Raw genomic sequence first — 13171 nt, forward strand, 5'->3', positions numbered from 1 at the left:
TAAATGTTACTAACCAAGGTAGCCAAGGCTCTACAGTTGGCTCTACAGTTTACAGATGCTATTTTTATATAACAAATGGCAGCAAGCGCGCGTCAAGGAATAATAACCATAACCTTTTGCAGTCTAGCCTACATGTTTTCTTATATTCACCGCATATGCATCACAAGTATTACTGACCTAATGCAAGGCGTGTATGCAGTTGAGCTGGACAAGATTGGAATCCTGGTATCAACCTTTTTCTACACCTACAGCGCCCTCCAGCCATTCGCTGGGCTTGCAGTAGACATTCTGCAGGCACGGTGGGTTGTGTTTGTGTCGGGGTTCCTCATAGCTGCTGGATCCATACTAATGGGGTGTATCGTGAACTTCCCTGCTGCCTGTGCGTTCCGTGGCTTGGCTGGAATAGGTAGCGCGTGTCTCTACGTAGCAACAGTCAAATACGCTATGCTTTGGCTTGCACCCAAGCAGTTTGTGATATGCACAGGCAGTCTTGCGGCGTCATCAGGGCTCGCGAGCCTTCTGGCTTCAGCACCGTTAAGGCACCTCGCCGATGCTATCGGAATAAGGTTGTTGTTTGTTATCCTCGGTGTATGTCCGCTCATAGCTTCGATAATCGTGGGGATAGTGGGAAGCTATCCTCCTTCGTATTACGCAGGTGGGAAGCAAACAACAAAGGACGCAATTAAAGACTTCAAAAACGGATTCCGAGAATTAGGCCGTACGCGGGCCGCAGTATCCCTCATACCTCTCCTGATCTATTACTTCTTCTTTTCTGGGGCAAACTATACCATCTCCGCATTCCTTGGCGTGGTGTTCATAACATCCTTAAATCAATCCCTGTCACATACATATGCTACATGGATGTTTCTGCTTCAAAGCATTGGGCTGATCATTTCAGGGCTTGCTATACCCCACATGGCAAAATACATTGGAAGGAAACCTCCACATATTATAACACCGTTACTTGTCTCAGGATTGATGTTCTGTATAGCGTTTTTCAAGGAACAGGCAGCCGGATGGAAGTTCGGAATGGTGTACTTCTTCTACGGGATCCTGACTGGGGCCACTGTTCCCATCGGCTACACGCTGTGTAAGGAATTGGTGCCTCCAGATATCCTTGCAACAGCGATAGGCTTATTTAACTTCTTCCCCGCACTCGGTGGGGCTATTTTTCAAAACACATTTCCGCTTCTATTGCGCACCAACTCACTGACAGAATACCAGACAATTGCTTTTATCCTCGCAGGGCAGTATCTCCTTTGTGCCTTCATAGGAGCGTTTCTGAAGGAGACGTCTGGGCTGACAATAGGACGCACATGCAAACGGCCACAGCGCAGAAGCGCAATCTCAGACAATAACGCAGGTGCTGATGGTAAAGAGATCCAGATGAATAGTACTCAGATAAGTGCATAAGTGGTGGCCTCCTCAGTCAATAGAAATACGTCGGCTTTGCGGATATGGACAGAATGCTCATCTTGATGGCGGAGAGCAACCACTTACCATTGTAGTAGCGGTAACTGTAGTCTACCAGGTAGTCTCTAGACTTATTATACCCCCCATTGACTGTTTGTCCGGACCTATTTGTCACGGCATACGCTCCCGTCAGTATAGCAGTGAAGTGTAGCTCCATCGAATGTAGGTCAAGCCCTGTGCACTTAACCCCTCGAATGTGATGAAGGCGGAAGTGTGTATCCACGTCCTTTCGGATACGTTCCTGGATGCCTTCGAGTAGCTGCTTTTGCAGTTTGCTGGTGCAATTGTCAAGCAAATATGCTATCGTTTGCCGAGGATAGCTTTGTGGATTGTAGGTATTAAAGATATTGAGGTATCCACCAAGGATTGCCACTAAGGTGTCTATGCCATAGTTCTCAGTGAAGTGTGGGAGGTCGAAGCTGGGCAGCAAAGATCGAAGACGGCGAAAATCAAGGGCAAGAATAGCCTTAACTTGCTCGACATATGGCCTTAAAAGTGAATAGTTGGATGCTCGCGTTAGGACAGAAGAGATGAATCTACCATGCTGCTTCGTATGGTTGTAAAGGTCTTCATTATGCGGGTTGGTGGCCGTTTCTCCATCCAAGAGAGCGTTAGAGATTGTTTCGTTAATTTCCCTCAATCGCGTGCGTATGTCCTCCTCGCAGGTACTTTTGTCCTTTAGCGACGCGGGTGCCATGCGCAGGACAGGTCGTTGGCCCAGCAGTTTTCGCCACTCCTTAGTTTCCATCAGCGAGTTCATAAATGCATCTGCGACTCCTTCAAACAGTACTAGCCGATAGGGCGTAAAACTTTTCATGAAGCAGTCGTCCCAGAAAAAGCAAAAGGCGTAGAAGCCCAATTTTAAAGCTAGAACGGAAATCGTCGTATGGAGAATGTGCCTGGTATTGATCTGTTTCAAACCGCCGCACGCAAAACCAGTAGTTTCATACCTGTGCCAGTTAGACGGTCAGATCCTATACTAGAGCGTTGTTATGTACCAACAGTGGATTCTGCCTATCTGAAGCTCACAGATAGCGTCACGAGTTTCAACAGCTCTACGTCCTCATCTATGGTGGGCTCGCACATAGTAGAGTCTCATTTATCTAATCGTCCTCCTCAATCTGAGAGTTCATTGGCTGCTCCCCTGTCACGGCTCCTTATTCCTGAGGTATCTACTAGCGTTCATCATGCACCACCATTGGCTACTACCAATCCAGCTGATGATGCTTTACCTGCTTCGCAATCTGCATCTAAGGTGACTTTTGAAGGTCTTCACAGCGCGGAGACGGTATCGTCGGCAACTCTTGCCAAGCTTCTAACCGCTACTACCCCTTCACCGTCCCATAAGTTTCTAAATTACATCTACTCGACAACATCTGTAGATCCTAATCAAGAACGAGTCGTAGATGAACCTGCATTCACAGTAACTTCAGTTAGGCGATCAGATAGAGAGATCGTTAAAGCAGTGCGTCAGAAGAAGGACTCTCCAAATCCTCCGCAGGACCCGTACATTCAGAGCGTTACCATGCTGACACAGCTAGTTACTCAAAATACGCACCTAGTAAAAACCGCTTTGGATGCCATATCCGTCGCGGCCATCAAGCCACATCAAATCACTACACCCAGCCATCTTGTATCTACCACTGTACCCTCGCCATTAGAAAGGCCGACACCGCAGACACCCCAGGCAGCGCAGCCACCTCAAGTGCCCCATGCACAACTAACAAGAATGACAGAGAAGACACACCCACAGCAGCCTTCTAGGGTGCATCAGAGTATCACCAAGCCACTTCAGAGAAGACCCACCAGAATCCCTAAGCCGACAACACCGCCCTGTGCCACGCAACAGTACGCACCGTCGACGCCTATGTTTACTCTCAACAACCATTCTGACGTGAAAGTACGCGCTCTCTCCCACGATGACCTTATTGGTGTTCCCATCAGGGCTCAGGAATACATGCCTAATGGGCCAACCTTTGACTTTCTCAACGCACTCATTAAGGAGGAGTGTCATGAGGCTGTGATTGGCACGCAAGGAGGTCGCTCTTCCGCGCCTGTTTTCGATCCATTTCTGAACGATCTGGTTAACGCAGCATCTCAGCTAGATGAACTCGTTAACAGTATGTGCTCAGATGTCTCATATCCTGGTAAGTAAGGACTACCAACGTAGCACCAGTTTAACGAGCAGACAAGATCTACACTTACACAGGCATGTCACGAAAATCTACCGTTGCATCATTGTCACTCTTTAGAAGTTCAATTGGAGTATTTCTATAAAAGGTATCTGCTGCCATTACACTGAAAACCATATTAGGTGTGATATCGAAGACTTTTAAGAACGTAGCAAAGCTTCTATTAGTTTGCAGAGACTCAGCCGCCTTCAGATAGACGTTTTTATTCCAGCGAGTAATGTTGCCGACATCAAATACAAAGTCGTCTCTAGAGATATTGTTCTCGCACATCAGGTGTCGGATGTAAAAAGTCTGAGTCTCGTTTATCCCCAGATGAAGGTCCACAATTCTACGAACTGTGCTGTGAGTGTAGATATCGCGTACAGCACTGGTAGCATTTGATGATTTGCCCACCAAACCTCTTTCTTCCTTACTTTCGCTGTCTCGGAGTGACTGAATGTCTCTGGTACTGTTGCAAAGCAAAGCTTCCAGTCTACCTCTTAGGCCCAGGGCAGCCATAGGCTTCATATACTGCTGTGTTGACGTTTTGGAGTCGTGCTGCATAACGGTGTATAGCGCCTCTATGATTACATTTTGTATAACCGTTATCCTCACATGAACAATTGACGAATTGGATAGAGCAGGATATCGCGAGACTGACTTCAGAAGCTCTGCAAGCTGTGGAGTAAGCATGTCTACTGTGCCGCGATAGATAACTAGGAGCTTTTTCTTATTCTGCCGGCAGTTTTCCATCTGCCAAATAGCCGGGCCTCCTATCCCTTGGGCTGCCGTAGATGGAAGATCACTATAACTGAGGAACAGAGGCTCTTCTCTGGAACATATAGGTCGGTAAACCTGCGCATACTCGTCTCCTATGTAGATATTTTCCAGCCACCTGACCATCAAGCGCTCGATTCCCCCAATACAACGGAAAAGCTTGGCCAAGCAGTCCAGTGCGATATAGACTAAAAGGTAATATCGGTCAGGGCCCCCATGTGTCTGATTAGATGTTTGTTGGCTAGAAGACACAAGCACCTTGTGCAATTTGCTGACAAATACGTTTAGGCAAACGAAGCAGCGTTTAATGTTTTCTTCAACGCCCGTAGATTCTTTAATCAGCTCTATCGCACACTGCGAGAGGTACAGCACATAGTAGTTAATCAGGACCTTAGCTATTAGCGGTATCTTTTGATATTCTTCTGAGGAAGCATCAGCTATGGATGTTTCTAAACAGCCGGTAATGATGAATAATAGTTCATTTATGAGGGTGCTGCTCAAGTACTTAGTCCCCTTGCTTGTCAAGTAGACTACTAAGAGCCCACATATACAAGAGCATTCTATAGCAGAGCAGGTGGAAGACTGAGAGGCATCCTTTTTGATAAGTGCAGCAACCATGTTATTCGCTAGAACATGAGAGCATCTTTTGCTGTGAAAGTACATCAAGAAAGTTGTTTCAAAGATAGATAGCTTTACGCACTTAAGGGCAATGGACATGCACGCCTCGCTGGTATCTATCTGATCAGTAAAAGATTCTGAATAGGATATAATGGCTACATGCAGATATGATTTGAGGCAAGTGATGCATGAATTGGCAATCTCAGTTGACTGCTTAGGGGATGTGGTGTCGCCCTTCTCTGCCTCATTGCAAAGCCATCCTCGACCTGCTATCAGGCTCAGGTAGCACTCAACACCCTTATCAATGAGGCCCCATATTTCTTTCTCCATGACCTCTCTTGACTTAAGGTTTGGATCTGTCACCATGATATAGGGGTGTAGATTCACGTCCTGTATCATGAACTTTATGAAGCGGGGCATGTTGGCATGGAGTAGGGCTCTTTTAGCGTCATCCATGCTGCCATACTCTTCGCTCTGGCTTGCTCCAGTAAACGCTATTTTGAGAATCTGGAGGACTATCTCTTGCCTCGCCAAGGTTTCGTGCATAATTGGCGTTGATTGGGATAAGTCCCTGAGCATCTCAAATACATTGTCCATTGTGAAGATTTGCAGGACATTCCCTTCAGATATGCTCTTCTTCATCTCCTGAATGGGATGCTTTGAAGACAGAATAGAGAAGTACGTAAGATATGGACACACCATCTGTATGTCTTGCAGAGCAGTTAGCAGGATAGTCATCGTGTAACCGTCATCTATAGAGCAAAGACCCTCGGGGTTGGTCTGTCCTGCTGGGTAGGAGTAGTGCTGATGTATCTGGTCAAGACACTTTGCAGGCATCAAGATTCCGCTTTCTAGAAGCATTGTGGTTGTTTCTCCAGACGGACACAGAGTGGAGGCAGAGTCAGAGATGGAATGCAGCGACCGTGCAGACGCAGAGATGCCTGTGGTACTGGATTTCTCAAGCTCGTCGACCTCGATACTACTTGGTAGTGCCAGCTCGTTGGCCCCATCCTTTATGGAGCTCTCAATATCAGACGGCGGTATCAAATGCCCGACAATACCAGAAGAACCCGAAAGCTTTGATAACCGTGCTTCTACAAAATCAAGCATCGTTTTCAGCTGGCACACTCTATCCGATGATCGGAGCTTTTCAACCGTAGCATTAAAGGACGGATCCGGCTCGACGAGTAGTTTGGTGCAGAGTTTAGAGTATATGGAAGCCAGAGACTGCAGGTCACAGTAAATATTATCAGATTGAGAATCTGTTCTCAATCCATAAAAGGTTAATTTTAGCTGACCATTAGGATACCGGTAAATGGACGAAGGAGTGAGGAGCCCATGACTATACGGAATATCGGGATCTTTCTTACGAAGTGTCGTTAGCACTTTGTACAGCTCCTTGAGGGCTTCAAGGATCTGCTTACAAAGCTTGTAGATATATGCCATCTTATCAATGGGATCAAGGTCCATTAGTCCACGGACTCCCTGAGATTGCTTAGTGTCATTATCTGAAAAGAGGGTCTCTAATGTAGATACTCCCTTAGTTGCTTTGATATTTGGGTAAAGCCGTACTGAAGTAATGTTATCTGATGTTTTGTACTTTTTAGCTCTATAATATAATAGGAAGCGTGAATCTTTTATAAGCCTTGAAGAACTCCAAGAAGAGAGAGACTCAATGTCCGAAGCATCTCCGGGCATAGACACGCTTTTAAACTTACTGCCGCGAATGCAAGCATTTGTGGGAATGAGAACGTGATAGGTTGTGGACATAGGCCACACAAAGTATTTTTAAAATTGGGATAAGTAATTATGCTATGCTACCTATCAGTGTGTGGAGCACAATGAAGTCGGAAATGCACGAGCCAGCATATGGAAGGATGCCATGCACAACTGCCTGATTGTTCTTTATTGAAGTGATTGACATTGATAGAAGGTCTAATGATAATGATTTACAAGGAAAAACTTTGATGAAGTACTGATGCCTGGAGACTCGAGCAAAGGCATAATATATGCCGCTGTTCAGTACCATCCCTTGTACCCCCCAAAGCTAGATGTCGAAAGACTGCCGATCTATATCAACCCCAGACGCCTAAGCACTCTGACGAATTACCTCGAAGCCACTGACAAGGACTTGACTGCAGCGCTCAAGCGACGATTGATCCCTGTCGCTGGCAACGCTCAGCCAGCACACGGTAGCCGGCATGTAGACCCTGCTACCTCATGCTCGGCGGTACAGACACTCAAAAAAACGCTGTTGTGAATTTTTTGAACAGGATATTAAAAAGTAACGGGGAGATGTCCAAGGCCCAAAAGGTGAAGAGTAACAAGGTTCATTTCTTCAGCTTCGACTGGAATATACCCTCGTTCCTTACTCTGCCCAAGATTACGCGCCAGATAGACGATGATGTGCGCAAGGAAGTCATCATCGTGCCTGCAGACACTGTCATTGCCGGATCGGTCGTAGTCAGCAACTCCGGAGGAAAGAGCCTTGCTTATGACTCTGTTGTCGTCGAACTACAGGGAGTTGTTGAGACTAACGACGAGCAGGCCATTCGCCTTCCATTTTTCTCCGTTGCAAGGATAGCCAAGGGTGCAGGGACCCTCACATATCCCGAAACGTTCGGGTTCGATTTCTCCGGGAACACGCTCCCCTGTGAGACTATTAACGCGATGGATGCTGCGTTCTGCATAAAGTACTTTCTAGTCTGCACTCTGAAGACCAAGACTGGCAATTACTCTGGAGATACAGAGTTTGCTTGTCTGAAGTACCTTCCTAAACCGCTAGAGACCATCCCCATCAGGACGGAAATAGGAGTGGAGGACACTCTGCAACTGGAGCTGGAACTCAACAACACGTTCCTTGACATTTCAAGGGACATGCTGGTTGGGCGCGTTCACTTTGTGCATGCGGCCAAGAAGCTGGAAGAAATGGCCATTATCATTAGAAGGAGGGAGCTCTTCCGTAAGAGCAAGAGCTCTACGGAGTGGTTCGCCTCTGCCTGGCACGACATACACTACTACGATATCATGGAAGGTGCCCCAACTCGCGAGGAAGTCATACCGTTCAGAATATACATGTCAAACTTGCAACTATCTCCATCCTTTAGTACAGATATTGCAAAACTAGAGTATGCGGTCGTCCTTTCGCTGATCGATTCGGAGAGTAGGAGCTACTTCCGGTCACACGAGCTCACGCTCTATAGAGGCTTCCCAGACGGGAAGGAAGCCGGAGAGCAGAATATCAACCCGCCAGTGGATCAAGCTATGTCAACAGCAGGAGGTGCCCGCTACGAGACCCAGGTTTCTTTCCCTGGAGCTGCTGCCCCGTCCACAGCCATGCCCTACGGCGATCCTACAGCTGGCTTGTCATCCATGATGCCTCAGGCGGGTGTGCCTCAGCAGCAACCTCAGTATGGAAGTGCATATGGTGGAGGATACGGCGCTGGGATGGCGTACGGCGCTCCCCAGCCACACCATTCCGGGCCTGTCTCTGGGGCTGCCATGCCTGTTGGGCCAGGGCCGCAACAGTACCAACAGTTTGGAAACCAGCAGGGGTCTCAGATGCCTCCTCCTATTCAGCCCCAAGGGCAGCTAGGCGCTGCTACCATCCCTTCAGTCACTTCCGTTGAAGCTACGCCCCAGATAGGATCAACACCAAGTGGCCCTTATGGCGCACCTCCCCCACAATCTTCGATGTACGGTGATGCTTATAAGTCAGAGGGCTCTGGGATGGCAAACCCTTATGGCACTCCTAGTTTTAGTCAGAATCCCTATGGCAATCCCTATGGTGCCTCGACTGGTCTGTACGGTTCGTAGGAATAATAAGTGGACGAATAAACTTTCGCAATTCAAATTTTATTAGATGGAAACTGAAGCCGCTCGCGAGCTCGAGCGTGTGCAGAAGGAGAACTTCACCTTGAAGCTCAGGGTGTTTTCTCTGGAGCAGGAGCTTCACCCAGACCGTTCAACCGGCAAAGAGGCAGCCTTTGCATCTGAAATCAGTACGGAGATAGAAAAGAGGGACCAACTTCTTCTCAAAGCAAAATTGTCCATACAGTCTCTTTCCTCTGAGAACGACACCCTCCGCCATCGCCTCCAGTCAGTGGAGACGCTCCTTTCAGAGACAGAGACTCAGGCTTTAGAATGGAAGCAACGAGTGTCTGCATTTGATGCAGAAAGCGTGCTAAGGGGCAAGCAGGCAGAGTCTGCGCAGAATAACTTCAAACTAGCATGCCAACAAATAGAAGAGCAGAAGCAGAAAATCAAGCAGCAGCACTATCTCATTTTACAACTTCAGAACAAGCTGAATCCATCCACTGGGGTCCCATCTGCTCCTCAGCCAGGCGGAGCAAGCACTGCAGGCCTCACGCAAGATGAAAGCGAGTGCCTTTTAGAGGACATAGGCGTTCAGTGGCGAAGGTATGTCTCTTCATTAGAGGTAAAACACGCAGAAGAGTTAGATGCAATCAAGAAAGGACATCAGCAGCAGCTGGAGCGCTTCTTCCAGGGGAAAAATAGCGAAATAGAAACATTTCAAAAGGATTACGCACAGCTTCAGGAGACAATCTTCGGATTGAGAAATCAGAACGCTGATCTGCATCGTGTGGTAGAAGATATGAAGCTTCAGGAGGACCAGTTCCGCCAGACAGCAGAGCACTTCAAAAATGATTCTATGGAGAAGGCGGGACAAATACAGCAGCTCAAGCTCGCATTAGGAGAGGCAGAAGATATAAAGATGCATGCGCAGTCTCTGCAGGCGGCTAATTCGTCTTTGGCAGATCAAGTTTCCGACCTCACCAGTAGAATTGAAATTCTTATCAGAGAGGCGTCCGATCGTGTGGCCGAAATCTCAAATCTCCATAGTGAAAAACTAACACTGGAGACCAGGGCAAAGCAGGCAGACACGCTTGAAAAGACGTTAGAGGCCAGAAGTACAGAACTAAGCGAGCTACGGCGCGACAATATCAAGTACCAGGAAGACAATAAGGCTCTCTTTTTAGAAGTTGAACACCTGAGGATGGTGGCCAGCTTTGTACCAGAGAAGGAGGAGACCATAAGAAAACAACTTGAAATGATTACCGAGCTGCAAAACATCAACGTCCAAAATTCCTATGAAATTAATTCTTTGAAGGATACAGTTGCCAGTCTCAGTGCAAAGGAGGTGACAATAGCAGCTCTTACCAAGCAGCTGGAAACGGCAGATGCAGAGCTAAAGAGGCGCCAGATGGACTCTGTGGAGCTGACGAATCTGCGCTCAACTAACGACCAGGTGATGCTGGAGCTCACAAAGCTCCGAGCAGATCACGCCAGCGCTGGACGAGAGCTCAGAGAAATCAGGGAGGCTCATGATACCCTCAAGGCACTGCACAGTCAAGTGACCATGGAGGCCGACACTAGATCATCGGAGCTAACCGCAGAGCTGACTGCTTATAAAGCACAGGCTTCCCAGCTGAAGACAAGAGTTGCAGAGCTGGAGCTGCAAGGGTCTTCCTTAAAGGCAGAGCTGGACACCGCTCTGGCCCATTTAGAGAGCAGAACAAAGGATATTGAATTCGTCAAGACTGAAAAGTGCTCCTCAGAGAGGATTCTCACGGAGTATCGAGAGAATTTGAAAAGGCAGGAGCAAGAATTTGAGGCCATGATGACTGAGCAGAATGAACGCATAGCAACGCTTGGGAAAGAGCTTGACAGCGTTTCCATTACGTTTCGTTCTGCATGCAAGGCTGTGGAGGACATGTCCGTGAGGCTACGTGTCAGTAAGATAACAAACGTGAAAACCCTTGAAGACATTCTCAGTATTACCTCAGCCGTAATTCGGCGGCACGAAGGAGTTCTTGCGGAGCTGGATGCGTCAAATACTCGAACATATGAGATCCAGCTGAAAGCCGACCAGACCCGCAGCGAGCTGGCTAGAGTCAAGAAGGAGCTGGACTACTGTAACGGAGAGATCGAGGGAAAGGACAAACGCACACGGGAGTATCTGGCGGAGATAGATACGCTAAACAGATCGATAGAAGGCATGCGGCAAGAGGTTTCTGTTGCAGAGAAGAATCTGAAGGAGGCTCTTGACCAGCGGTCAAAGCTCAAGACATATAACAATGAATACAAAGATAAAATTGCCCGTCAGGAACTAAGAATCACGAGTTTGCAAGAAAAGATAAAGTCCCAGGAGGTTCTAGTGGCAGAGCGAGTTAAAGAGATCGAGCTTAGCATGCAACGCCAGGTCAAGACATTTCTAGACGCCATGACCGATCACATCTCTCGAAGGGTATCTCCAGAGATTGCCTTATCAGAGATCAAGCGATTCGAGTTAATCTTTTTGTCGACAGAGGATGCACTTAACCGGCAACACGTACGGATCGGCGAGCAGCTCAATCCTCCCGCAGATCTACTGAACGATCCCCTCTTAGGGCATAATTTAGGCCCGGGTGTCCTGATATCTAGTAATGTTAGACCTGTTCTGTAAATAGAAAATGTCATGGAACAAGGCCGACCTCTCGCGAGTCAAGCAGTTTGCGCGAGATGAAGAAGATCTCCGCCGCCTTATGGAGATGACAGTCGTAGATCGAGAGGTTGAGATAGAGCGCCGCCACAACAGTCAGATTTGGGGGTCTGCCAAACCATACAGTACTACACAGCACTTCAATCCCACGCAGATAGATCTGGGGCTTGGAGATGATGACAATGTGCTGAAGGAGAGCTCAGAGTCATTTGTGGTTGAGGATGAAAATGAGGAGTCTGAACAGTTTACTAACTTCGCTACCCAGGAGCCCATTGAGCCCCAGATCACAGCAAAATGCTATCAGAATGTCATCTTGCCTGCACAGTTTCTTGTTATGTATTCTCCGCAGTGGTTCTTTGAAGAAGTGATCCGGAAGCACGCGATGTTTCTTCTTCGGCTCAATAAGCTGGGAGCTAACGTCCTCCCCCAGTATAGCCGTAATCTTCTTATCCCTGTCCGTGTTTCTCCCGACATGTGGCAGTCTGACGCCAATTCATTCGGCGAAGTGTATCAGGAGAGCAGGGAACATATCTATGACAGCTACTTGGCCAATCCTGAAATCTCTCGCTACTACGTAGAAATACTCTTCCCCGAAGATCTGCAGAAGGAGAAGCTTAGGGTTTCATGTGCAGATCTGGTTCAGGACGAAGAGCAGTACAATGAGAAGATAGAGGCGTCGTCTCTTTTCACGGACACAATGCTGCGGGAGCTCATGAGTGTCAACCAGTGTCCATATAGAGCAGTTACATACCGTGAACTTGTGGAGTCTGGATTGGCAATCAAGGCAATCATGCAGGCTGTGATAGGGACTAAGCCAGAGCGGGAATACGTTTCTAAGTTGATCCAGTTTGAGAACTATATCATAAAGGCACTTAGCCCATTCCCCAATATTAAGATTAACCAGATTCACATGAGAATAGACGCCATAAATGACAGTGAAAAGCAAATTTTACTATGCCACCACGTAAAAGTAGAAGACTCAACACAAGATGAGTTGGAGGCTAGATACTCAGAGAGCAGCAGAAGGCACCTAAAGCAGCTTAGAGAGGAATTGCTTCGGTGTGAAGATGCATATAGAAAGTCTCTTACTGCAAAGAAGGAGATTAGCTATTCCCTATACAACACGTCTACTGGCACCCAATCAAGCCTAGAGTTTATGTGTTTCAATTCCGCAGGATCATTGCAGCAGCTCTGGCAGAAAGCCTATAAGGAGCTCCTCACCAGCCATACGAAGCCGCAGTATGCAGAAAAGCTAGCTACACTCAAAGCGCATCTGAAGCTAGACAAGAGTGCGTCCGTTCAGACACAGCTGGGGAAGACCCTTCTGATGGCTGAGGCCATCGACACCTTTACACTTAATAGTGTGATTAACATCGCAGATGGCTTCTTCACTATCAAGGACCACGCGGACCTTGGCTCCTGGCCTTTATTGGGCCCCCGGTATCGGGTGGACATCTTGGGGGCCTGCACCGAAGCTTTCAAAGAAAACAGACGGAATGGAGCCTTCTACTTTTGCCATCGCTACGTCGAGGACGGCTGCACTGTTCTCAAATTCGCGAGCGAGCCGGCTCCCTGCCCGTCGTCTTCGCCCACTTGATCCGCTGTGTGATAAAAAAATAAATTGATTTTG

At 47.7% G+C, this 13171-nt stretch overlaps 8 protein-coding genes across 8 annotated transcripts; 6 read left to right on the top strand and 2 right to left on the bottom strand.

The window, feature by feature from the left end:
* Positions 1–75: 75 nt before the first annotated feature.
* Positions 76–1413, top strand: GL50803_009046 (Sugar transport family protein; the record flags this gene model as incomplete). The annotated part of the gene is made up of 1 exon (XM_001704193.1): positions 76–1413. One exon carries the CDS (start codon positions 76–78, stop codon positions 1411–1413), a length of 1338 nt encoding a protein of 445 aa, XP_001704245.1.
* Positions 1414–1429: 16 nt separating this feature from the next.
* On the bottom strand, positions 1430–2290 carry GL50803_0014845 (Tim44; the record flags this gene model as incomplete). Its single annotated transcript, XM_001704194.1, has 1 exon — positions 1430–2290. One exon carries the CDS (start codon positions 2288–2290, stop codon positions 1430–1432), a length of 861 nt encoding a protein of 286 aa, XP_001704246.1.
* A 69-nt stretch (positions 2291–2359) lies between these two features.
* GL50803_009048 (uncharacterized protein) lies at positions 2360–3628 on the top strand (the record flags this gene model as incomplete). The annotated part of the gene is made up of 1 exon (XM_001704195.1): positions 2360–3628. The coding sequence occupies one exon, from the start codon at positions 2360–2362 to the stop codon at positions 3626–3628; it is 1269 nt and encodes a 422-aa protein (XP_001704247.1).
* Positions 3629–3674: 46 nt separating this feature from the next.
* GL50803_0014846 (uncharacterized protein) lies at positions 3675–6809 on the bottom strand (the record flags this gene model as incomplete). The annotated part of the gene is made up of 1 exon (XM_001704196.1): positions 3675–6809. The coding sequence occupies one exon, from the start codon at positions 6807–6809 to the stop codon at positions 3675–3677; it is 3135 nt and encodes a 1044-aa protein (XP_001704248.1).
* A 208-nt stretch (positions 6810–7017) lies between these two features.
* On the top strand, positions 7018–7299 carry GL50803_009051 (uncharacterized protein; the record flags this gene model as incomplete). Its single annotated transcript, XM_001704198.1, has 1 exon — positions 7018–7299. The coding sequence occupies one exon, from the start codon at positions 7018–7020 to the stop codon at positions 7297–7299; it is 282 nt and encodes a 93-aa protein (XP_001704250.1).
* A 35-nt stretch (positions 7300–7334) lies between these two features.
* GL50803_00100864 (Vacuolar protein sorting 26) lies at positions 7335–8855 on the top strand (the record flags this gene model as incomplete). The annotated part of the gene is made up of 1 exon (XM_001704199.2): positions 7335–8855. One exon carries the CDS (start codon positions 7335–7337, stop codon positions 8853–8855), a length of 1521 nt encoding a protein of 506 aa, XP_001704251.2.
* Positions 8856–8901: 46 nt separating this feature from the next.
* GL50803_0091374 (Coiled-coil protein) lies at positions 8902–11505 on the top strand (the record flags this gene model as incomplete). Its single annotated transcript, XM_001704200.1, has 1 exon — positions 8902–11505. One exon carries the CDS (start codon positions 8902–8904, stop codon positions 11503–11505), a length of 2604 nt encoding a protein of 867 aa, XP_001704252.1.
* A 7-nt stretch (positions 11506–11512) lies between these two features.
* On the top strand, positions 11513–13138 carry GL50803_0016085 (uncharacterized protein; the record flags this gene model as incomplete). The annotated part of the gene is made up of 1 exon (XM_001704201.1): positions 11513–13138. The coding sequence occupies one exon, from the start codon at positions 11513–11515 to the stop codon at positions 13136–13138; it is 1626 nt and encodes a 541-aa protein (XP_001704253.1).
* Positions 13139–13171: the final 33 nt, after the last annotated feature.

Source organism: Giardia intestinalis, chromosome 5 (assembly GCF_000002435.2).
Source record: "Giardia intestinalis strain WB C6 chromosome 5, whole genome shotgun sequence".
Lineage (NCBI taxonomy): Eukaryota > Fornicata > Diplomonadida > Hexamitidae > Giardia > Giardia duodenalis.